The following is a 23,790-nucleotide window of genomic DNA, read 5'->3' as shown; positions in this document are numbered from 1 at the left end:
AGTGCTTTGGTACTATACTCTGAGCAGCCTGTAACCAAATAGAGGTGATTTTTTTGTTTATTTTATCAAGCTCAGCAGTTTCTTTCCAGGATATAAAGCATAATAATAAAATCAAGCCTGGAGGTGATGATTCCAAATCAATGAGGACGGAAGCATGTGAAGCAACATTCAATATAAATATTCTCTCTATATTGAAAAGATTTAAGGATGCCCTTACTTTATAACAGAGTGTAAACAATTAAATCATATGCCAGTTGTCATAATTTCTCTATCTAGGTCGGGGCGGACAAACTTTTGGCCTGAGGGGCACATCAGGTGTCCAAAATTGAACGGAGGGCCGGTTAGGGGAGGCTGTGCCTCTCCAAATAACCAGGCATGGCCCAGCCCCCAATCCCTATCCGACCCCCGCTGCTTCTCGCCCCCTGACAGCCCCCCAGGGACTCCTACCTCATCCATCATTGCTGGCTCCCTGTCCACTCCCAGATCACTCCTACTGCCCCCCGCCAGCCCATCCAATCCCCCCTCTCTTTCCCGACTGCCCCCCCCAGGAGTCCTGCCCCCATTCAACCACTAATCTTCCCCGCCCTCTGACCACCCCACCCCTATCTACACTCCCACCCCTTGACCACCACCCCGAACTCCCCTGCCCTCTTACCATGCTGCCTGGAGGGCCGCCCAGAGCACTGGGTCAGGCCGTGGCTCTGCAGCTGCACTGCCCGGCCCGGCCACCCAGAGCATTGTGCTGGCAGCACAGTGAGCTGAGGCTGCAGGGGAGAGGGGGCAGCGGGGCAGGAGCCAGGAGCTAGTCTCCAGGGCCAGGAGCTCAGAGGCCAGGCTGGATGTGGCCCGCAGGCCGTAGTTTGCCCACCTCTAATCTAGGTGCTCACAGATTGTGTGTTTTTTTACTTTTTACTATCTTTGAAATTACTTATATCCTTTGTAAACAGCAATTGCAAGGAAATAAAACTTAGTTTGTATCTGCCGAAAAAATAAAGCATAATGATGGAATAATTTTAATATCAAATATGGTTCTGCTTCGGAAGCCTGTACTCAGACACATAATGTTAGCAGACTAATTGGCTGTCCTAGCAGGTAATGTGCAAGTTGTGCCAGATCTACCACTTGACTTTCAGTTTACCAATATGATAAACTAAAGCTCCATCCAACATTTACTGATTATAAACTGTCAATTTATGTGTGACACACCCAGATTAGTTCAGCGGGAAAAATATTTTCGTTTGACTTCCAGAATTTAATTATAGTGATATCTTATTTACTAGTGTTGTTTATCCAAACACATACAAATTACGTACATATAATACAGGAATCACTTTATTTACCAGTTTATTTAATAGCATAGCACATAACTTTGCACAACTTTAGGGCAGGAAAAGAAGAAGAATATGGTATCCAGTTAAACTGAAGGAGAAGAATGTATGTAGGGAAAATGCAGCCTGTTTCTTAACATATGATCTGTAGACTTGCTGTGACTTGCTAAGTATGTCTATCACACTTTAAAAGCTAATGTTTTTGTTTTTGCTTATGTAGGATTTACAAAATCATGCTAAAAAGTTAGAAATTCAACATCTGAATTAAATTCATTTTGCTCAAAGCTATTCTTTGGACATTTTGGACCAATATTAAAATAGGATGCCAAAAATCCAGTAGATTTCTTGGCTGCTTACTGAAAAAAAGAGTTTGTTATAATGGATGAGACAACATGGATTTTGGAAGAATGTATAACCATTATTGCAACATATTTAATTTGTAGTTGCTATTATCTCCTTTAAAGCACAGTTGGGAAAGACTCTGTTTCAACTTGTATAAGTAATGCATACTCAACACTCATCAGAGCATTAATATCTCTTAAGAATTTCTCTAGAAAAGTCTCACTATTCACAGTTTTTTTCATCCATCCATTGCTTTCTCTGTCTTCATTCTACATGGTATCTTAGAATAATTGGTGTATAAATAACGAGACACTGGAATTCTAATCCATTGTAAAAGAAAGACTTTTGATGTTGAATTCTAAGTATAAATAAAAGATACTTCATGTCCTGAGAATACAAAAGACAGACATATTTATGGTAATTAATATGCTGTTAAAGTGCCTAGAACCCTTTACATGTTCTGATAAAAACTGAATGTTTACATTTTTACAGGATCTAACTAAACCTTATGTAGTCATTCAGAGAAGTTTAAACATGGCTTTTGAAACAATAAAAAACCAACAGCTCTATGAAAAGGTAAAATGTACTCACTTGACTGGTTTTTCTTTGCTCTTGCACAGCCTCCTGAACAGCCTGAGCAATCTTTTCTTTGTATTTGTCACATTCGGCCTGCCATATTTCTCTTTCTTTTGCATGAATTTTCTCCATGTTTCTCCTTTCCTCTTCGACTGCTTTTAAAATGGCCTCTTGCATTACTTCTTTTTCAATCTTTGAAACAAATAAAGCAAAAGTGTATGACAAAAAATATTGAATGCCTGAATCAATTAGAATAACTTCATTTAGAAGGATTGGCAGGCTTACACTATATAAGAACAGATATTTTTACTTCTATATCACTAGTGCATATCTGGGCCTCGGACTGTAATGCCCCCCAAAATATTACCATGGCTATTTGTTAGTTAATAAAAAATGAGTTGCTGATTGGAGAACTTTGGTAGCAGTTTCCATTCAGCCTGCGCATGCGCTACTTCCTGTGCTCTGCCATGAAGCTAGCCAGCGTGCACAGGTAAACCCTTCTCAGTTCCTTCTCTACCACAGAGTCAATGACAAGAAACTCAGAAACAGAGGGGAGGAGGGTGGGGACGAGCACCCACAGGGAGACACATCTCAAAGAACCATCATTACTGCACAAGGTGAGTAACTTCCTCTTCTTTGAGTAGTGTCTCTATAGGTGTTCTGCTGTAGGTGACTTCTGAGCAGTGCTCCCCACCGGAGGTTGGGGCTTCGGAGTTGAGTCTGTGATAATACTGAAACTGTCATCTACGGTAGAGTCCCCCGGGGTGGCATAGTGTTCTGTGAAGGTATGTGCAGATGCCCAGGTAGCTGCTCTGTAGATTTCTGATATAGGAATAACCTTGGAGAAGGCGACTGCCAAGGAGACCAATCTCATAGAATGAGTGCATATTGAAGATGGGAGTGTTGCACTGTGAATTGGGCATCGTAGTTTGATATGGTTAGATATCCATTTGGAGAGTCTTTGAGCTGAAATCAATGTGCCTTTTAACCTATCTGCAATGGAGAGTCTCAGAGGTTTTCTAAAAATTCTTGCCCTGTCCTCACATCGGGTATATGGAGGATGGCTTCCCTATTATCCTGATAAAGTTTGGGATAAACGGTCGGAAGGTGAATGATTTGGTTCATGTGAAATGTGGAAGCCACTTGGGGGTGAACTTCAGATGCAGTCTAAGCGTGACTTTGCCAGGGAAGAACACTGTGAAGGGTGAATGCTCTGTCAGAGCTGCTATCTCCTTTTTCTTTCTTGCAGAGGTGACGGCGATCAGGAATGCTGTTCTCATGGAAGAGTGAGTTAAAGAACAAGAGGCCATGGGTTAAAAGGACTGACCAGATTACCATTTGAACACTAGGTTGAGATCCCATTGTGGGGGAAGGATGCCTGGGTTGAGGAAACACATTAACTATGTCTTTGAGAAACCTCTTTGTAGTCAGGTGGGAAAAATTGAGTACCCTTCTATCTGCTGGTAGAAGGTCACAACTGCTGTTAAGTGTACTTTTAGCAAGTAAATAGAGAGTCCCGATTTCTTGAGTCAACAGATAATCTAGGATTACAAGTAGGGGGGCTATATGTAGGGTAACATCTTAGCGCTGGCACCAGATTTGAAATCTGGTCTCCGTCTGGTAGGTGGGTACAACAGGTAGCTACTTTTCTACTATGAAGTAACACTTTCTGAATGTCCTCAGATCTGCAGTATTCTCAGGTTGAGATGGTGAGTGCGCCTCTCATTCTGTGATAGAAGATAAGGAGTGATTGGAAGAGTCATTGGTGGGCATAGCTCCAGTTGTGACAGGTAAGGATATCATGTCTTTCTGGGACAGGTGAGAGCAATCAGTATGATGTTTGCTTTTTCTTTATTTTCAAGAGAACTTTCAGTAACAGAGGGAAAGGGGTGAAGAAAGCCCTTGTCCCACAAGAGGAAGAGAGTGTCTTCCATGATGTGCATCCAATCCCTGCTCTGGAGCAGTACTGTGGACATTTTTTGTTCTGGTAAGTGGCTAACAAGTTTATTGTTTGTGGCCCCCATTGTCAGAATGCGTCGTGGAGTATCATCAAATCTCCCATTTGGGGTCATGTGGTAATTTGTGGTTAAACTATCCACTGTCATGTTGTGCACTTCTGGTACATAGGCTGCTGATATTGTGACATTGTGGGAAATGCACCAGTTCCATAGCTTTAGTTCTTCCAAGCCCAGAGAGGGTGATCTGTTGCCTTCTTGTTGGTTTATGTAATACAGGCAAGCCATATTGTCCATCATGAATTTTGTATGTGTGCCTTTGATCAGCGGGAGAAAGTGAGCACACACATTTCTGGCCACTTGCAGTTCAAGCAGATTAATGTGAAGGCACATTTCTGATGGAGACCATTTGCCCTGCAGTGTGAGATCGTCGAGACATATGCCCCATCCTACGAGGGATGCATTGGTGGTCAGAAGTAATGACGGGGAATGCAAAACAAATGGAATTCTCATGCAGTTGTTTTTGGGTCTTTCCACCAATCCAAGGATTGTTTGACCTCGATGGGCATCAATAGTAGTTTGTTTATGTTGTCACTGTTTGGTCTGTAAACTGAACCATGGTTGAAGGCATTTCCTGTGCAGTCTGGCATGATCTACAGACAATGTGCCAACGGCCATATGCCCCAGAAATTTGAGACAGTGTCTGGTCGAAATTTGTGGGCTGGATTGCACTGTCTCTAGAAGCATGGAGAGGCTGAGGAATCTGATGTGGGAGGAGCACCCTCGCATTGAAGAGTCAAAGTCAGCTCCTACGAATTCTAGCCTCTGTACAAGAGTTACTGTTGATTTTTGTGCACTGATTTGAAGGCCCAGATTCTAGAATCGATCCAGTGCGGTATAGTGATTCGTTGGACTTTGGCAAAGGAATATGCTCTGAGAAGACCATCATCCAGGTCAGGATAAATCATGATGCCCTGGGAGTGTAAATGGGCCACCACTACTGAAAGGACCTTAGAGAATACTCTGGGGACCAATGAGAGGCCAAAGGGGAGCGCCAGTAGTGCTCTTGGTCTAGCATAAACCTGAGGTATCATCTGTGACTCAGTACGATTGAGATGTGGAAATATGCATCTTGAAGATCAAGGGCTGAGAACCAGTCTCCTTTTTCTAACGCTGGAATAATTATTGCTATTGTGACCATCTCGAACTTCTGAGTCTTGACAAATTTGTTGAGTACTCTAAGATCTAGTATGAGTCTCCAATCTCCTTTTTTCTTAGGTATCAGGAAGTAGGGAGAGTAGATATGCCTCTTAGATGTATGTGCACTGGCTCTATAGTTCCTCTCCTAATAGGCTCTCATGAAAAGGGTCTCTGAAAAAGGATGGGGAAGGTAAAATGGATGGAGTATCTATCTCGAATGATCTCCAACAACCACTTGTTATCCACTCTCAGGTGATGCGGAATAGGGTGAGATAGTATCCAAAAGGGAGGGGTGAGGTTTTCCAGGATCAGGTGATGTTGAGGAGAATTTTCTATGGGCACTTTGACCAACCTATCAAAACTGTTGCTTTGAGGTGGAAGGTTGAGAGGAAGTGTGTTGCGAACACAAAGGTTTCCACCTAGGGAACCTGGACTTCTTCCTCTGAGGTTCATATGACCTCTGAGAAGGATATTGTGATGAGTGGGGTTTAAATGATGGTTGAAGGCTATATTTTCTCTTAAATCCAGGTGTGAAGATCCTGAGGGATTGAAGAGTAGCCCTGGAGTCTTTTAAGGTGTGGAGGCAGGTGTTAGTCTTTTCCACAAACAGTTTTGTCTCTTTAAAAGGAAGAGCCTGTTCAGTCGTTTGAACCTCATTTTGGGCAGCTGGATAGGTAAAACCAAGAATCTCATTTCATTACGATGGCAGTCAAGATGAAACATGCCGCTGTGTCAGCTGCATCAAGTGCAGACTGGAGAGATGCTTTAGCCACCAGTTGGATTTCATTGACATTGGCCTTCAATTGTTCCTTATGAGAATCTGGGAGCTGCTCAATAAAGGAGTTCAGTTTTAAGTAATTCTGATAATTGTATTTTACCAGTAAGGCTTCACTGTTTGCAACGCAGAACTGGAGAGAGGTTAAGGAGCATGTCTTCCTACCAAAAAGATCCCGACGCTTCCAGGTCCAGTCATAGGGGGTGAATTTAAATTGGTGTTGGCAGCCCTTTGAGTTGACTGCATCCACTAGGATCAACTGGGAGGTGGGTGGGAGAAGAGAAACTCCATGTCTTTCACCAGCACACAGTACTTTTTCTCAGCCCGCTTACACGTTGGTGGGACCGACATGGGGGTCTGTCATATGATTTTGGCTGAGTTCATGAGTGCCTTGTTAATAGGGAGGTGTGACACTGCACTCCATAGTCTTCACAGTGATAATATGATGATAATTCTCATGTATTTTATGCAAGATAGGTCATTTGAGATATCATTGGAAGGTTTATGATTTACTGAATATGATTATCCTATTTGTATGCATATATAATTTTTGTATCTGAAATTAGGAACATTGACAATGTATCTGTATTACAAATGTTTTTACATCTGGGGACACCCACTAGCAAAAGATTGTCAGTCTAGATGGCTGGCTGGGAGGGGCCCATTCAAGTTAATGAATCATTAGGGAGAACAACAGGCCTTAGAAGGATCTTATCTCCCACTTAGGGGGTCTTCCTGAGGACACAGTAAACAGCCTCTGACTCAGGGCTGCTATGACACTATGGAATCATATGACCAAGTCACCTGTTACTGGACTCCATCTTGGAATACCAATGTTTTCCACTGACTGGCATGGGAACAAAACTTGGAGACAAAGGGCTCCCGCCATATGCAAAAGCTATTTAAGGCAGGAGAGCAACATCATTGTGGTTATTCAATAACTCCCTGCCCAAAAGAGACTCTGGGAAACATCTCAGGAACAAAGACTGAACTGGGTTTGGAAGTGCTGGACCCAGGCTAAACAGGTTTTTTAATCTGTGAAAGGAACACCTGGAGTTTTCAAGCTGTTAGCAAGCATGGCTGGCCACTTCAGAATCTCTGAGGTCTCCTTGAATCATCATTTAGGGTGAGAATCTGATACTCATATTCAATCTCTTTAGTATATTAAGCTTAGATTGTGTTTTTGTTGATTTGCTAGGTAATCTGCTTTGATCTGTTTGTATACCTTATAATCACTTAAAAATCTTTTGTAGTTAATATATTTGTTTTTGTTTTATCAGAAACCAGTGTGTGGGAGTCATAACTTGAGACAAAAAGCTGTTGTATATTTCCTCTCCACATTGATGGAGGGGGCAAATGCCACAAGCTTACACTGTACAGATCTCTTTGCAGCATAAGATGGTATAATTTTGGGTTTACACTCCAGAGGGGGCTGTGCACTTGAGCAGCTGGGCAGTTCCTTAATTGTAACTGCCTCGTGCAGAGCTGATCACAGCAGTTTGTATGTACTGCAGCTGGGTGTGTCCCTACCTGTATGTGTGCTGAAGTGTAGGAGAAGGCTTGGCAGGCTGGTCACAGCAGTACAGTGTAAAGGGATCCCAGTCTGGTGGGTTAAGGGGGGCTCAGTGGTACCCCAATTCCAGGTTGCTCCCCAGGGGGAACCCATCGCAGGGAGGGCTACTCTGGACAAGGCAGAAGAATGTAAAATGTTCACTAGCTTGTGGTGTGACTTGGTCATTTCCTGTCGTAGTATCTGTAGTGCCTCTGCCATCCACTGTGCAAGGCCCACAAACATTTTAAAGTCATCTGCCATTGATTGCAAAGGGGGCATCACCATCTCATGAGGTGATGGTGGTGAGAAATGGGCCTGAGGGGTAACTTCTTCCTCTACTTCAGCCTCTTGCTCTCCCCTTGTCTGTTTGGGGGGGGTCAGATACCCTCGAAGCAGCAGCTGAAGGAGGGTGTCTCCTTGGTTGTGGATAGGCTACACTACAACTATGGGAGGCATATTCTTTTTGAGCATGACAGTGATCCCAGTATAGCCATTGCGAGGGTGGGAAGGAGCCCGGTGGTTGTTTCCACAGCTGTCCAAAGCCAGGGAAGCTATGGATCAGGAGAATAATATGGGTGTGATCCATAGTGAATGTGTGCACGATACGGTGGGTGAGAAGAGCAACAGGAGACTGTGTCCTCTTGCTCACTTTCTGAATCTGAAGATGAAAAGGGTGGTGAATGACAAGTGGTTGTCAGAGCCAAAGTTCCGAGTGAACTCGGAACCGAGTCCCAATTACTGAGCAGAGGCAAATAGAGTGTGTCAGACATTGAAAGATCTGTTGCGTACTGGAAGGTGTCAATACCAGTGGTGGTGGTCAGTGCTGAGGTGCCTGTTCTGAAGGAGTCAGTGATGTGGACCTGATAGTACGCAGATTGTTGGTGCTTGGTGTGCCACAAAAGATACCAATGTCAATGTCTGTGCAGCAGGAGCCTTCCCCTGAGAGTTCCTTTCCTGTTCCCATTGGTTCCTTAAGCAACCCAGTATGCTCTATTGGGACAGTACTGTGAGAGCGTTGGGTTCTGGATTTAGATGGCTTTGGTGCCGTCCATACTGATGATACTGATTGAGCTGGAGATCATTTTCAGCTAGACTAGGGCTAACTGTGGAGACTCATGGTCCTTTTCTTAGAGGGCTTATGTGAGTGGGGCATGGCCATCTCCTTGGGCTCACCTCCCTTTGAAGTAGAAGATTGTGGTGAGGTTTCTCACTGTCCACAGGACCGCTGAAGGGCTGCCTCCATGAGTAGGACTTTGAGCCTCAGTTCTCTGTCTTTTCTGGATCTGGACTTCAGTTGCTGTACCAAACCACACTTCCATTGGATATGTTTCTCTCCTGGCCAGCAGTACCACTGAGTGTCCATCAGTCACTGGGATAGATTCCTTGCAACTGAGACACTTCTTGAAGCCCAGGGAGCCGGGCCCTGTCCGGGGACGGTGGTTCCCTAACCGGGATTGCAGAAAGAACCAAGTCCTTTTCTCCTTTCCTTCCTCTTTTTTTTTTATATAAGGGCAACAGCCAAATAACAGATAAATGAAGAAGAAAAGAAAAGCTTCAAATGGAGCTAACGGGTAACAATTCTAAAGAGGTTAACAATCTGCTAACGAACAGCTAAAGCACTGTCTCTAGCCAGGAGTGACTGAGAATGAACTGAGGAGGGTTCGCCCACGCACTCTGGCTAATCTCGTGGCAGAGCCCGGGGAACAGCGCATGAACAGGCTGGACGGACACTGCTACCAAACTTCTCCAATCAGCAGCAGAGGGATGGACACACACACCTACAGTGGAACAAGCAGAGAGACACTTACAGGAGGAGCACCCATATGGATACTACTTGAAGAAGAATGAGGACTAAACAAGCCTCTCAACACCAGAGGCAGTGTCTCTAGGCCAGAGTTGAGGCACATTAGTAGGGTAATGTGGAAGAAGCTTGCATATGCATGTTTGTTCTGTGGTTAAATATAACACTTCAGTTTTTTCCAATTATTAACTTTAAAATAATTTAAAGATAAAATAAATATATCTTTCCCTATAAGTATGAAGAAAAAGAAGTGGCCTAAGAGTGGGATAAAGACACAGGTGTTCAAAAGAGTCTTATTAACCTTCCAGACCCAAACATTAAGTTCCACAGCCTTGAGATTCAAGAGAATTGACAACTAGCCAGAGGTATACCACTGTCAACCAGATGGCAAATTACATATGTGGATCACAGTTTTCACTGGAGAAAACCAGATGTTTTTGATCCTGTAATAGAGTGGGGCCAAATCAATTGTGCCTGTTTGTTTCTTGACATATGGTGTTACAGATTTCCCGAGCGTCTTAAAAGATAGGTATGGTAATTATTTTGTACATAATGTTACCTGACTTTTGTACTGGATTATATACCAATATTTGATATGCAAATATAGCCTAGAAATTATCACCTAATTTCCTTATCAAATAATAATTTTACTGTGCCCAAGGCATTCATGAATGAAAAGCACTACACAAATCAGACAGAAAAGGTGAAATTTAAACTTTTTATTAAAAACAATATATATTGAATCACATAGGACAGTTTAAATTGATTAAATTTAATTGAATGAAATATGTTGTCAATACTTTAACAATTTTCTACTAAGGATACATGATACGTATTAGACTATTAACTCACACATACTTAGGTTTTTCTTCTGGAAATGACCTTTCTGTTGTAAAATATTAAATAAAACACAATGTTAAGCGTCTTTACAAATGCAATGACGACTCTGGTATCTGTTCTTGAAATAAACAAAACACCAGTGCAGTCAGCTGGAGACAATGAAAACAGATTGTTTTGTTTAGATAACACAAATAACTACACTGTAATGACCCAAGGACTCAACATTATGAAAAAGGCAAATTAATACTGGTGCTAGTTTCATTAGTAGAATATAAGAAATTACACTTTCCATCAGCAGTTAGCAGATTTCCATGATAGCCTCTAAATCTTGTAGGAGTCCTCATGATTTGTATAATTATGACCCTTTTAAACATGATTGAAGTGATATATATAGTGGAACTGGACTTTCATGGATCTAGTTTTTGAATCAGAGTCCAATTCCTGAATATGACACTCTTGAATGAAACGCGTGGAATTTATGTTGTATATCTACTATTTAACTAGAATTACCTTAGCAGCAGCTGCTAAAGCCTCTTTACTTCTATTCTGTTGTTCCTCCAAACATTTTTCCAGTGCTTCCTGCAACCAATATGTAAAATAAAGTTGTAATACAGCATATGAGGAGTAGATAGAATTTGGTTCAAACACTCAAAATATTTGGAACCTGACCACACTCCCATTAAAGTAAACGGCAAAGCACCTATTGACTTCAGTAGTATAGGATCAAGCACTTGATGTATTCAAAGCATTACCTTATGTTTTTGTGATTGTTGGATCAAGGCTGCTTCTACTTTTTGTGCTAACACTTCTTTCTCTGTATCCAGCATGTCAAGAAGTCTCTGATGCTATAAGAGAAAATAATCGAATTATTGCAACTATAGCCTCGTAGTACCACAAGGAAAAGGAGCTGGTGAAATACTGTTAACTAGACATGAATTTTGCTTATATGACCGTGGAAAAACTAGAATTGGTTAAACTACATACAAATTAGTTCCTTAATACCAGCAGTAATGAAGGGCACTGCAAGTAACATGAGATATATCTGATAAATTAATTTATTATTATTTTTCCTCAATCTTATGTACACAAAATAAAATAAAAATTATATTAATAAGTTGGGTTTGCTACCCAAATAATAAATTATTCTTACAAAACCTATGAAATTACTTAACGAGTATTCATTTAAATACACATGTGGAATTTAACAAAGTGTGGATGTACTAACTTTAATTTGAATATAAACCTATGTGAAAGAGAGCAACTATAAATACTCATATCTATACAACCAATCTACACACCATACAGTTTTAAGGTCAGAAGATGAGAGCAAAAATTGCAGCTTTATTTCAATTTTCTTGTAATTTAAAACATTTTTCAAGGAGACAGTGAATGCTGACAATAAGTGATCAAGTACTTTATGTCTGCTTATATAATCTGTCATCACTGTTTCTAATTATAATCCTTTTATCTGGTTTTTTTTCCCCCAAGAAACCAAGTAAAGCATGCACAAGATGTGGTTTGCCTTTTAAAAAGTCTGAGCTGTGATGGGAATCTAAAAGTTATTAATGGAAAGTATTGATGCCATGTGTATTTGTCAAGACAACTGGCTAGCAAATCAGTAAACCTTAGCACATGCTGTTTAAGTGATGATTATAGTAACTTGAAATCATATGTACAGTATCAGTAAAAACATTTCATAAGATCAAAAACAAATACATAAAATAAATTTATAACAACACACTAGTTAAAATATATTGACTATAAAGCCCTTGCCTTGCAAACACATAAGCACATGCTTACCTTTAAGCATGAATAGTTCTTTTGACTACATATTCTAAAATGTATTCTTCTATAGCATGAAATCTACTATGCTTCATTTATGAGTTTCTCTAATACCATCCTGTATGTGAAATCTATTTTCAAACTGCTATGGTTTTATGAGACATTTTTATATCTGGAGAAGAGAATACAAAAATGCAGACAGCTTTACAAAAGAAAATAAAATGCAATTTCTGCAGCACAAACACTCAAGAAGACATTTCTTTGTCAATTTACTTAAAACAGTTCTTTCTGGGTGAAGCAGACATTTAAATGGGAACACCTGTCCCAGCAGTGAAATTCACAAAGATTATATTTAATGTACAGAATCATAAAAATGTAGGACCAGAAGGGACTCAAATGGTCATCTAATCCAGTCATCTGCACAGAAACAGGATTACATACTATCTGGACCATCCCTGAGAGGTATTTTTCTAACTTGTTCTTTAAAACCTCCAATGACAGAGATTCCACGACCTCCCTATGCAATTTATAGATTTATGATGTGTATTCTAACTTTCACTGCAGGGTCACATTTTCAGATATTATCGCCAGGCTATCTTAAAATATTACGTTTTATTTTTTCCAATAACAAAGGCTCAGTATTCAAAATGAAACAATAAGTAGATTTTGTTTATGAGTGTGATGGGGTATACAAACTCCAGCCTGGCTGACAAGGGGTTAAGGAGCTGCTCTGGGCTCAGCCAGCACTGCCCTGCCACACCTGCAAGAGATGTACAGATAAGAGGAGGAGTAAAAGGGAGTAGAACAGCTCACTTGCGGGAAGGCCAGGAAAAAGATAGGATCTTTACCTTGCAGCTGCTGAGGAAAGGCCTGAGGGAGAGCAAGATCTTCCCCATCAGCGACTATCTGAAGGTCCCTCTCCAAGGGATGGTAGGACCTGCTTCTGATAAGACCCAAAAAGGAAGGCATTTTCTCTTTCCACATTTTAACCCAGTTTATTTGTGTTGATTCCCCAAGTTTTGTTTATAGATTACCCCTGAAGGGGACAGAGTTGGAATTGACCTAGCTGGAAGGCCCAGGCCTGAGAGGATGCAACCACCACTCCTAGGTGGAGAGAGAACACCATGCCCAGCCACAAAGACATGCCGAGTGGTGAGCTGATCCCCTCCACTCTTTTCCGGTATAGACTGTGAGCTTTGGGCAATGGCAGAGTGGTGGGAAGTGGCCCAGAGAAAGCAACTTTAAGGCACTCCTGGACACAGACCCTTTTGTCACTCTAACAGGGCCCTGGGCTGGAGCCCGGTGGAGTGGGAGGGCCTGAGCTCCTCTACCAAAAGCCCCCTTCTGCAAGTCCAAGTGCCTATGCCCCTGGATACACTGCCCCACAAGCGAAGAACATTTTACAATCTGCTTTATGCTTCCTTAGTTAATTGACTACAGTCGGACTGAAAATAAGTCCCCCCCCCCCCCCCCCCCCGCACTGTCGCCCAAGATGAACTTCTGTTAGTCTGAGTTCATTTAAGAGAACATCTATTGGTGCAAAAAGGACCTAGACATAAATGCAGATACTGACTCAAATATAGGGTATGACTCAAAGCCCACTGAAGTCAATGGAAAGACCCTCATTGACTTCAGTGAGCTTCTGATCAAATCCATATAGAAGATTTTCTTGGATACATCAGTCAACTGAGGAAACAACCTCTAATTCATATATCAACTGTGACAAAGTTCCTCCTCTGCCTTGGTGGGCCCTGCACTTATAGGCGGATTTGCTCGCCTCGGAGATTCACGGCAACCCTCAGTTTGGCCATTTTTGCTAGTGGCTCAAACCCGCCATCCACTCAGTTAACTGGCCAGCATGGGGGAAACAGAGAACAATCCCCACAATCTCTGTGTCCCACCTAGTGGGTCGGGGACAGGACAGATCCCTTTCCAATTTAGACCTTCCCTTCTGGTGTTTCTCACAGACCAGGTCAATTCCTTCTGTGTCTGATCAGGAGTTGGGGGTATAGGGGAAACCCTCTACACCAGGTTCCAGCCTAGAGCCCTGTGGATAGCAGCTATCTACAATGTTCTCTGTATCAGCTGCATGAGAGCTACAACTCCCTGGGCTACTTCCCCATAGCCTTCCCCAGCACCTTCTTTATCCTCACAGCAGGATCTTCCTCCTGAAGCCTGATCATGCTTGAACTCTTCATTCCTCCAGCAGCACCATTTCGCTCCCTGCTTCTTGCACACACCCCTACTAACTGATGGGAGGTCCTTTTTGAAACCAAGTGTCCTAATTAGCCTGCCTATAATTGATTATAGAAAGTTCTTAATTGGCTCCAGGTGTCTTGATTAGCTTGCCTGTCTTAATTGGTTCTAGCAGGTTCCTGATTGCTCTAGGGCAGCCCCTGCTCTGGTCACTCAGGGAACAGAAAATTGTCATCCAGTGGCCAGTATATTTGTCTTCTACCAGATTCCTGTACTCCACTGGTCTGGGTCTGTCACACTACTGTATATAGAATGGCAAAATTCATTCTTCTAGATGATAATCTCTAGGACAGCATTAATATCTAAGACAGTTAATTACTGTTTGGCACCAACTTTCATGTTTCAAATACGGAAATGCCACAGGTTTTTCTAACAGCATCAGAGTGGACCCAAATACATAGAATGTTTAAAAAATCAAAACAAAAAACTCAAAACATTCATTTGAAATGATACTGAAGTATGCATTGATTCAATTCACTGCATGAGAATTAGAATGTATTGTTCAGAAAACAGTTCCAAGATTACAATCATGCAAGATACCAAAAGAAAAAAATAAGAATAGATCTCCATCATAAGAGCAACTTGCAAGAAACTGATCCGTGAGATGATCTCTGAAAACGAACAACTTTTTCCCCCACAAAAGACAGTGCAAAATTAATCCCTAGAGTGTTCAGTTTTTTACTACCTTGAATTGCTAGTGATTGGCTATTACAACGACAGGTAGTTTAAAAATATCAACACAGACTTACGAAATTCTACCACTTCTATTGAGATGTAGCAAAACAAAGAAAGAAAACATTAGCAGCCAGTCTAAACAAAGCTTTGCAAATAAAGAATACCAATTTACCTAATAAGTACGAGATTAAACCATGTATATAAAAAGCTATTGCTCACATGACTTACAATCTTTGATTACAGTAACTATCTGCCAGTAGCTGGAACCAGACAACAGGGTTGGATCATTCTATATTTGCCCTATTCTGTTCATTCCCTCTGAAGCATCTGGCACTGGCCATTGTTGGAAGATAGCATATTAGGCTAGATGGACCATTGGTCTGACCCAGTATGGCCATTCTTATATTCTTATAATTCTGTAGAATTCCTGCAAAGTTAGTAAACTTTTGGGGCTTTTTACATTGAACATTATTTTTCTCTCTATGTATAAAACGCTTTAAAATATCATTATCAATCTTTTGTGAATATAACACTGCAGGGATCATTTTATACATTAACTTGTCTATATATTGGAAATAAACAGATTACTTTTCTATATGTGCTTGGCGTTCTTTCAAAATGCAGATTAATGACTGACAGATTTCATTGAGACTTTATCCAATCCATTATGAATAGAATATTTTTTAAAAATCCCAAAATATTTACATGAGAAATATATCAAAACTTCGCCAAAGCCAGGAGCTTCTTGTGAATAACTTAGAATATCCTTTCCTATTATAATGTAAGTGTTTATTCATGTGGAATAATCCTTCCATAAAAGGTTACCTTCATATCTGAACTTCCAGAAATTCATAGATCACCACAAATGTTGCAACAGCTGTCCATACAATGCAGGAAAGCACATTCTCTTGTATTAGAGCTAGAGAAATACCTTGCAAAACTGTTTATTTGGCTTCAATGTTTACACTTAGCCAACTAGTTTTCTTTTTCAGGGGACAAAGAATTTTCAACTATTAGATTACATAAATTATTTGAAGAGAAATAAGTAATTGGGAAAGAGTTTGCAGAATAAAATACAGTCTATTCTCTTTCTCTGAAGTAAGTCTTGAGGCCAGAGAGCTTACATTACATAAAGAGGCTGTATATAATAAAGAGGATCAATTAACAGATTTAATGGAATTAAGGAGAGAGATTACTAACAATAGCTATTCTTCTTTGAGATCACCTTCGTGTCTTCACTTTAGGGGGAATATGTCAGCATGGGTGTCAAACTGTGGAACTGCTTGGAAAGCTGTGTCTGCTGGGAGGTACAAGAAAGCTGTCATGCAAGGGTGATGTTGTTACCCTACGTCAGGGGCAGCCAACTTGAGCCTGAGAAGGAGCCAGAATTTACCAATGTATATTGACAAAGAGCCACACTAATGTGTTAACAGCCCCTCATTAACTCCACCAACTCAAACCTGCAGCACCAATCAGTGCCTCTCACTCCCTCTCCATGCCTCCTGCCCGCCATAATCAAGTGTTATGCAGTGTGCAGGAGACTCTGGTGGGGAAGGGGGGGAAGAGCGAGGGCATGGCAGGCTTGGGGGAAGGGGTGGAGTGGGGCCAGGCCTGGGGCAGAGCAGGAGGTTGAGCACCGAGCACTCCCCGGCACACTGGAAAGTTAGCATCTATAGCTCTAGTCCCGGAATCAGTGCCTATGCAAGGAGCTGCATATTAACCTATGAAGAGTCGCATGTGGCTCCGGAGCCACAGGTTGGCCACTCCTGCCCTACTCTATAAAAAGGAGTGTATCTCCCAACCACTTTGGTTCTTTTTTCCCCAAAGCACAACATCTTCATGCTATATAGAACTCAAAGATCTAGGAGATGGTGGGTGGGTCGTGTGAATACATAGAAGTGACGCTCAAAGAACATTTCCTGGTCAGTAACCTCTCTTTCTTCTTTGCATTCCCACCCTTAGGAGATTAGTAAGCAGAGCTCTACCAGAAGGACAGCAAGCAAGTAGTTCTTAGCTAAATATGGAGCTTAGCACGGCTGTCCAAAACTGGCCATCAAAATGCAATGTTAAATACAAGTACAGTAACCTCACAAAGTCGTCTCGGTTAACATTGTTTCGTTGCTGATCAATTAGAGAACATGCTCATTTAAAGTTGTGCAATGCTCCGTTATAATGCCGTTTGGCAGCCGCCTGCTTTGTCCACTGCTTGCAGGAAAAGCAGCCTGTTGGAGCTAGCTGGTGGGGGCTTGGAACTAGAGTGGACTGACAGCCCCCCTATCAGCTTCCCATTCCCCTAAGTTCCCTGTACGGCTGCTGCCCAGCAGGCTATCAATCCCCCCTCTGCCATGTGCTGCCCTCGGCCTTAGAGCTGATCTCCAGAGCCTCCTGCTTGCTGTGCAAGCCGGGGGGGAGGGAAGAGGGGGTGCTAATATCAGGGTATCCCCCTCCTTCCTGCTCCTGTACCCCATTTACCCCATTTCCATAGAGTTTTGGGGGGGTGAGGAGACATGACAGGGCTCAAGATGGCAGGAGCTTGCTGGCAGGAGCTGCTGTCTCAACTTGCTGATCTATTAAAAAAGGCTGTGTACTTAAGTGTGGGGTCAGTGTACTTAAAGGGGCAATGCACATCTCTCTCTCTCTGCCATGCTGTCTCCCCTACCTCCAGTCCTGCTGCCTTGTAGAGTGTGAGGCTACATTAACAACATGTTAACCCTTGAGGGCTTAGCCGATTGCTTGTTCATCATTTAACAGTAAGGCATTCCTTGGGAAATATCCCACCCTCTGACTTCACCACCACAACCAAGCTTCATAATCATCACCACCGTGTACCAGTATTACATTGTTTGTTTAAAACTTATACTCTCTACCCCATTTACGTTAATTCTTATGGGGACATTGGATTCGCATAACATTTCGCTTAAAGTCGCATTTTTCAGGAACATAATTACAATGTTAAGCGAGGAGTTACTGTAGTAATGATTACTGAAAGGGTGCACCTAAATCCAAGTTACTGCTTTGCAAATCTCCACCAAGGCCTGGACCATGTCACTGATGCTGCGTTGGCACTTGAGGGATGAATTTTTAAACCAGGGGATACTGCTTTCCTAGCTGAGATGCAACAGTGTTTCAAACATTTACTAATCCAGGGTGAAATTCTCTGTTTAATGAGTTTTCCTTGGCATTTATTCCCATATGCTACAAACAACCTATTAGATCATCTACACAAGGCTTGGTCTTTTTGAGATAAAAGCAGGATGGGTAACCTCTTTACCTCTAGGCTATAGAGGCATGCTTCGCCTAAGTGGGAATGGTGCCTGGGGAATAACATACCGGGAGGAAAATATACTGGGATAGGTGGAAATCTCAAACCACTTTATGTATCAAATTGGGATTGAGCCCCATGGTGACTTTGACCTTAGGGACTATAGTTTAAAGGTGGAGGGGCCAGCAAAGTATTAAGCAGATGTAACTGGTATGGCAAAAGCCTTTATAATTGATAAATGTTTTGGGAAGGCCTGTGCAAGATCCACATAAAGAGGGCTTATCAGCTTTGTTAAGACAAGACTTAGGTTCCATCACATCAGCAGCTTCCTAATGGGTGGAATGCAAATCACAGAATATGAGTGTTGGAAGGGACCTCAGGAGGTCATCTAGTCCAACCCCCTGCTCAAAGCAGGACTAATCCCCAGATTTTTTTTTTACCCCAGTTCCTCAAATGGGACCCTCAAGAATTGAACTCACAATGCTAGGTCAGCAGGCCAATGCTCAAAGCATTGAGCTATCCCTCCCCCGCCCCAGGGGGAGTCCGTCCAGGAACCTGAAGACTGTAGGGTGAAAGAAGATGAGTTTGCCTTAAATGTAATTATGATAAGTAAATATTGTTGTCATATGAATCTTTAGCCAGACCAAGATTAAGCCCTGTGTCTTAAAATGTAGAAGGTACTTTAGGACTCCAAGGACTCCAGGTCAAGATGAAGTGAGTCCTTTACCAGTAGCCCTTATAGTACACCTTTCCATTTTCTGTTCAGAATGGAGCTACTATTGGTTTGGAGGAAGAGGGACTGAACACTCAGAGCAGAAATGGTCCACATTAGTTAGCAGGTTATCTTCCTCCATGCTGCAAGATGGAGTGCCTCTAGGTTAGAATGCAGAACTGTCCCTACCTGTTGACACAGGAGGTCTGGAGATAAACAACATGCTTGCTGCATCTTTTTGGTCAGTTGCAAAAGATCTGGATACCAGCGCTGACTGGTAAGCAGCTTAGCAAATATACAACAGTTTGTGAACAAGGTCAGGATTGCCTCCTTCTGTTTCTCAATCAAGGATTCTGGGTTGGGAGCATTCCATAGGGCATAACTGTAAGGAGACATAAATAGTTCAACTTTTGCTCACTTAAAAGGCCAGACAAGTAGTAGTAGAAACATTTTGCACAATAGCTCCTGGAACTGTCTAGGTTCCTCAGGAGGTGAAACAGGTGAAGCATCAATATGATATTCTGGTGAGATGCCATTCATATGTTTCTCCCAAGAGGACTCAAATACTTCCTCTGAAAGTTTCGTATCATTACTCAGATACATGCAGATCCTCCTGTAAATCTGAGGGATCTGGTCAGTATTGGTGCAGTCAAAAAAGAGTACATGTGTGCCATGTGAGAAACGGGCACCCATGAGCACATCAGTCCTGAGGCTGGTGCTTGTGTCTCAGCCTACAGCAGGACTTTCAAGGAGTCCTGTATGTAGGACTATATGAGGAGCTGAGGTGGGCCCTGCATGAGATACTTCTATGATAACTGGATCTGAATCACAGAAAGATGGCATGGGGTTTGAGGACAAGTTGGAGCACTCTCTAGATTTCTCTCTGAAGGGGCTGAAGAGATGCTGATGGCAATCCTGGACTGAAACCAGAGAAGTTGATACAGGCACAGAGTTGAGCTGTGGAAAAAAATGTAGTTGGGTGGCTAGCTGCTTCAATGGTGGACACCTGCTCCAGCAGAAGGATTGAAGGTATTACCAGGATCTGAAATGGTGAAGAGTCCAAGTTAGTCCATGCTGAGATGTCTGGTTACAGAGAATTGTGGAGAAGAGGTAACAGTGGTGCTGTTTGAGAGTCTCCAGGGACCTCATGGGCTGAAGAATACAAAGGAGGGGATGGATTTTGCTGCCTTCTTTTTCTTTTGGTTATGTTCCTATTGTAGGGAATTGTGCTTCCTCTTCTCCTTCCTTTTACTCTGATGGGCCTCTGCATAGACTTGGGTTACTGAGAGAGAGGCATCTGGCCTGTGGATAGGTCCAGAGTCAATGTCAAGGCTATTGGTACCAAATGAGGAGTAGATGCTAAGGTGGGCACCTACTGAGTCAGTTCCAACGTCATCAAGACTTGAGTATATACAGTGTCAGTTTGGTCTTTGGTGCTACTTTTTATTAGGCCAGTGTTGGTGGTACCAGGTAAGGTATTCACTCCCAGTTTCCAGTCTTGGGCTCATGAGAGATGGTGGTGCTGAAGCCAAGGTGGCAAAATGCCTCTTGGGTACTGTGTCAGAGAATATCAGCATTGAAGCTGGTCTTGGTACCTTTGACAGATCACTGGTGTATCAAGCTGCGAACAACAAGATATTAGATGAGCGTGGAGGTTCAAGTATCTCTTCCTTTTAGTGCAGTGAGAGAAGGCATGGTGAATTACACATTTAGGCCTTGACTACAATACTGGGGTAAGGCAACCTAAGTAACGTCACTCCAGTTATATGAGTCAAAATAGCTTAGTCAACTTACTGCAGTGTCGACACCATGCTGCGTCAACGGGAGACACTCTCCCATTGACTTATCTTACTCTTCCCGCTATAGTTGAGTATCAGAATTGACCAGAGAGCACTCTGCCATCGATTTAGCGGGTCTTTGCGTTCAACTTAGCGTTTTTGAGTTCGGTCAATGATATGCAACCCAGCTTGGGGTGAAACTACACAAACTATAATGAAAGAATTAAAAAAAAAATAAAGTTAATTATTAATCTACAGGAAGAGAGTGCAGTCTAGCTCCTGAAGACAGGAATCAGTGATCATGACTTCCAGTCTCTATTCCTGACTTTGAAACAGCCACTGTATGAATTTTGCAAATAATTTTTTATTCCAGTTTATCTATCTTAAAATAACATTCACTAATGGGGGGGGGGGGAGGGATAGCTCAGTGGTTTGAGCATTGGCCTGCTAAACCCAGGGTGAGAGTTCAATCCTTGAGGGGGCCATTTGGGGAACTGAGGTGAAAATCTGGGGATTGGTACTTTGAGCAGGGGATTGGGCTAGATGACCTCCTGAGGTCCCTTCCAACCCTAAGATTCTATTCTATTCTATGATCTACCTACTCTAAAGTGGTGTTATGAGGTTTCTTTAAACAGACATTTTCAGAACTGTGTACACAAATGGGTGCACATTATGTTCATGGGCAAACACCATAATTTTATTTTTTTCTGCTAACATGCGTGAAACTTTAGGTCTCAATATTTGTAAAGTGCTTAAGGACAGTCTGAAATAAAGGCAAAAAACAATATTACAATCTTCTATTATATTTTGAAGCTGACATTTGTAACTATGTTTTTAAAGGTAATAGAATATAATTATAATATATGAAATAATTGCCTTGTGTGTACTTATAAATTCAGACATACATTTCATTTCCTGACTACAAGGGAGAAGAGGCAAAGAACTTGTGATCTTAGCATTCTTGCTTTTTAGTTAGTTTCATTTTATTTAGCAAAGATGCTCTATTTTGTCTTTCCATTAACTACTAAAAAGAAGATAATGTTTTTGCAAAGTAACTTTTTCAAATGGGAAAAACTAATATATGAGAGGAAACCCTTTTTTTTTTAATGAGTGGAAATTTTTTTTAAAAAGAGGGTCAAGGAGAATCTTTTGAAATTTAACCTAAAACAAAAGACATTCAGAAATAAATTACAATGATTTTTTCCCCTTGCAACAATTTCTTCAGGCAACAGTTCCAAATGGAGAATGTTTGATGCAGATTCAAATATAAATACAGAGGTCCTGTGATTTTTTTGATTCCTGTAAAAAAAGGAATCAAAAAAATCTTTTTTCCTGGAATGAGAGTCACAGGAGATATTGTAAACAGATTGAATCACAATCATAACTAGTTAGAATTTTTTATATTAAATGTATCTGAAGAATGGTGACAGTTTATTTTCAGGTATGCAAATATATAACCATAGGGTTGCAAAAGTATATCGTTTAAATAATTTCCAAGATGAGTGAAGTAATTCAGATGTTTCCTTTCAGTTATTGTATAGCTCAAACACTATATATAAAGTACCAATAACCAGTTTAAATCTGTACAGTTATGTTCCAAACAAGTACATTAAATATATTCCGATTAATCCTAAAATGCAAGTTATAAATCAAAAATTGAATAAACTGTCCAAGGTTAATTGAAATGCTTTGTAAATATGGACAATTTGTACCTCACTCCAGTGTAGACTTATTATAAGATGGAGGGGCAGAAAGCTCCTGTTTCCTCCTCCTTCAACATATCCATGAATGAATCTGCCATAATTTGGCTACATGAACTGGTGTGTGCAGTTGATATTTGGGGACGCTATTTGTCTAAGTACAGTAAACCTTCACATTATCATTGAATAACAACTACTAAAATCAATGCATCCATGTTGGACTATGTGAGTGGTGTATGAATAGTAAACTGTGGGAGAATTCATTCAAGAACAAAATTGCAATGAAAATTGCAACATTCACTAAAGTTAATAAACGTTCTATCCAACTCAACAAAATAAAATACTAAATTATTTATAGATTCATTGTAACTCATTGATGACTTTTCAATTCCATCTGAGGAAGCATTTTACAAACACTCATGAATTAAGTCTCAATAGCTCCACGAATAGTACAAATGAAGTAAAAGCCTCATTTTGAAGAGGTGGGTGAACACTTTTCACAAAGCAATGACTCTATACCTCAAAGGGAATCTACATAACCCTTTCAAAAGATGAGTCTAAGAGCTTAAATTCATAACTATGCTAGACACAAAAAATCATGGTCTTAATAAAGACATTGGATTTATGGCTTATGACAACTTATGACATCCACAAACTCCTCTTTTCATCCTATGATTACAGGCATGTTAAATGGGCCACTTCACTTTGATTAGTCCTTGGAATGTGCACTAATTACTTGTGCTAAATCATCTGTTCAATCTTGTATTTAGTTGTGACATTCTAGTACCTTTCCTAGACCTGAAGAGGAGACTGTGTAGCTTGAAATCTTGTTTCTCCCTCAAATAGAAGTTGGTCCAATGAAAGATATTACCTCACCCACCTTCTCTCTCTAATATTCTGGACCAACACAACCACAACAACACTGCATGCAACAATCGAAGACATTTAAATACTAGGCATTTCAGTAGGGAACCACCAAACCTTCCCTGTAATAAGTCAGCTGAATGTCTTCATCTCAAGGACCAAGTTTTCGTTCCATAACTGACCAGGAAAGCTCATTCATGTTAGACCCCCAAGTTGGACCCCAGGGCCAGACAGCAGGTGCTCCGGCCTCCAACCCCCAACGGAATTTTACCCCAGCCCCCAGAACTGCCACTGATCACATAGCTGCTCAGAAAGCAGAACTTGTAACAGGAAACAACACCTTGCGGTCGGCCGACCTGAGGAGGGGAAGTTCCCCCACGACAGTCGCTTCC

At 41.5% G+C, this 23,790-nt stretch overlaps 1 protein-coding gene across 4 annotated transcripts in view; it reads right to left on the bottom strand.

Moving 5' to 3' along the window:
• CCDC91 (coiled-coil domain containing 91) overlaps positions 1 to 23,790 on the bottom strand; it is a 335,613-nt gene that overhangs the window by 101,264 nt on the left and 210,559 nt on the right. For 3 of the 4 annotated variants that reach the window (XM_050966037.1, XM_050966045.1, XM_050966054.1), the window contains exons 9-11: positions 11,122 to 11,214; positions 10,880 to 10,948; positions 2,262 to 2,438 (exon numbers count right to left, since the gene is read on the bottom strand). In XM_050966037.1, the coding sequence (XP_050821994.1) occupies positions 2,262 to 2,438; positions 10,880 to 10,948; positions 11,122 to 11,214 (339 nt within the window). Of the gene's footprint in view, positions 1 to 694; positions 2,058 to 2,261; positions 2,439 to 10,879; positions 10,949 to 11,121; positions 11,215 to 23,790 lie in introns of those variants that run through there. The other variant, XM_050966062.1, reaches the window with a different exon arrangement.

Source organism: Gopherus flavomarginatus, chromosome 1 (genome assembly GCF_025201925.1).
Source record: "Gopherus flavomarginatus isolate rGopFla2 chromosome 1, rGopFla2.mat.asm, whole genome shotgun sequence".
Taxonomy (NCBI): Eukaryota; Metazoa; Chordata; order Testudines; family Testudinidae; genus Gopherus; species Gopherus flavomarginatus.
Note: the sequence above shows the minus strand (reverse complement) of the source record. Positions and strands in the feature narration are given on the sequence as shown.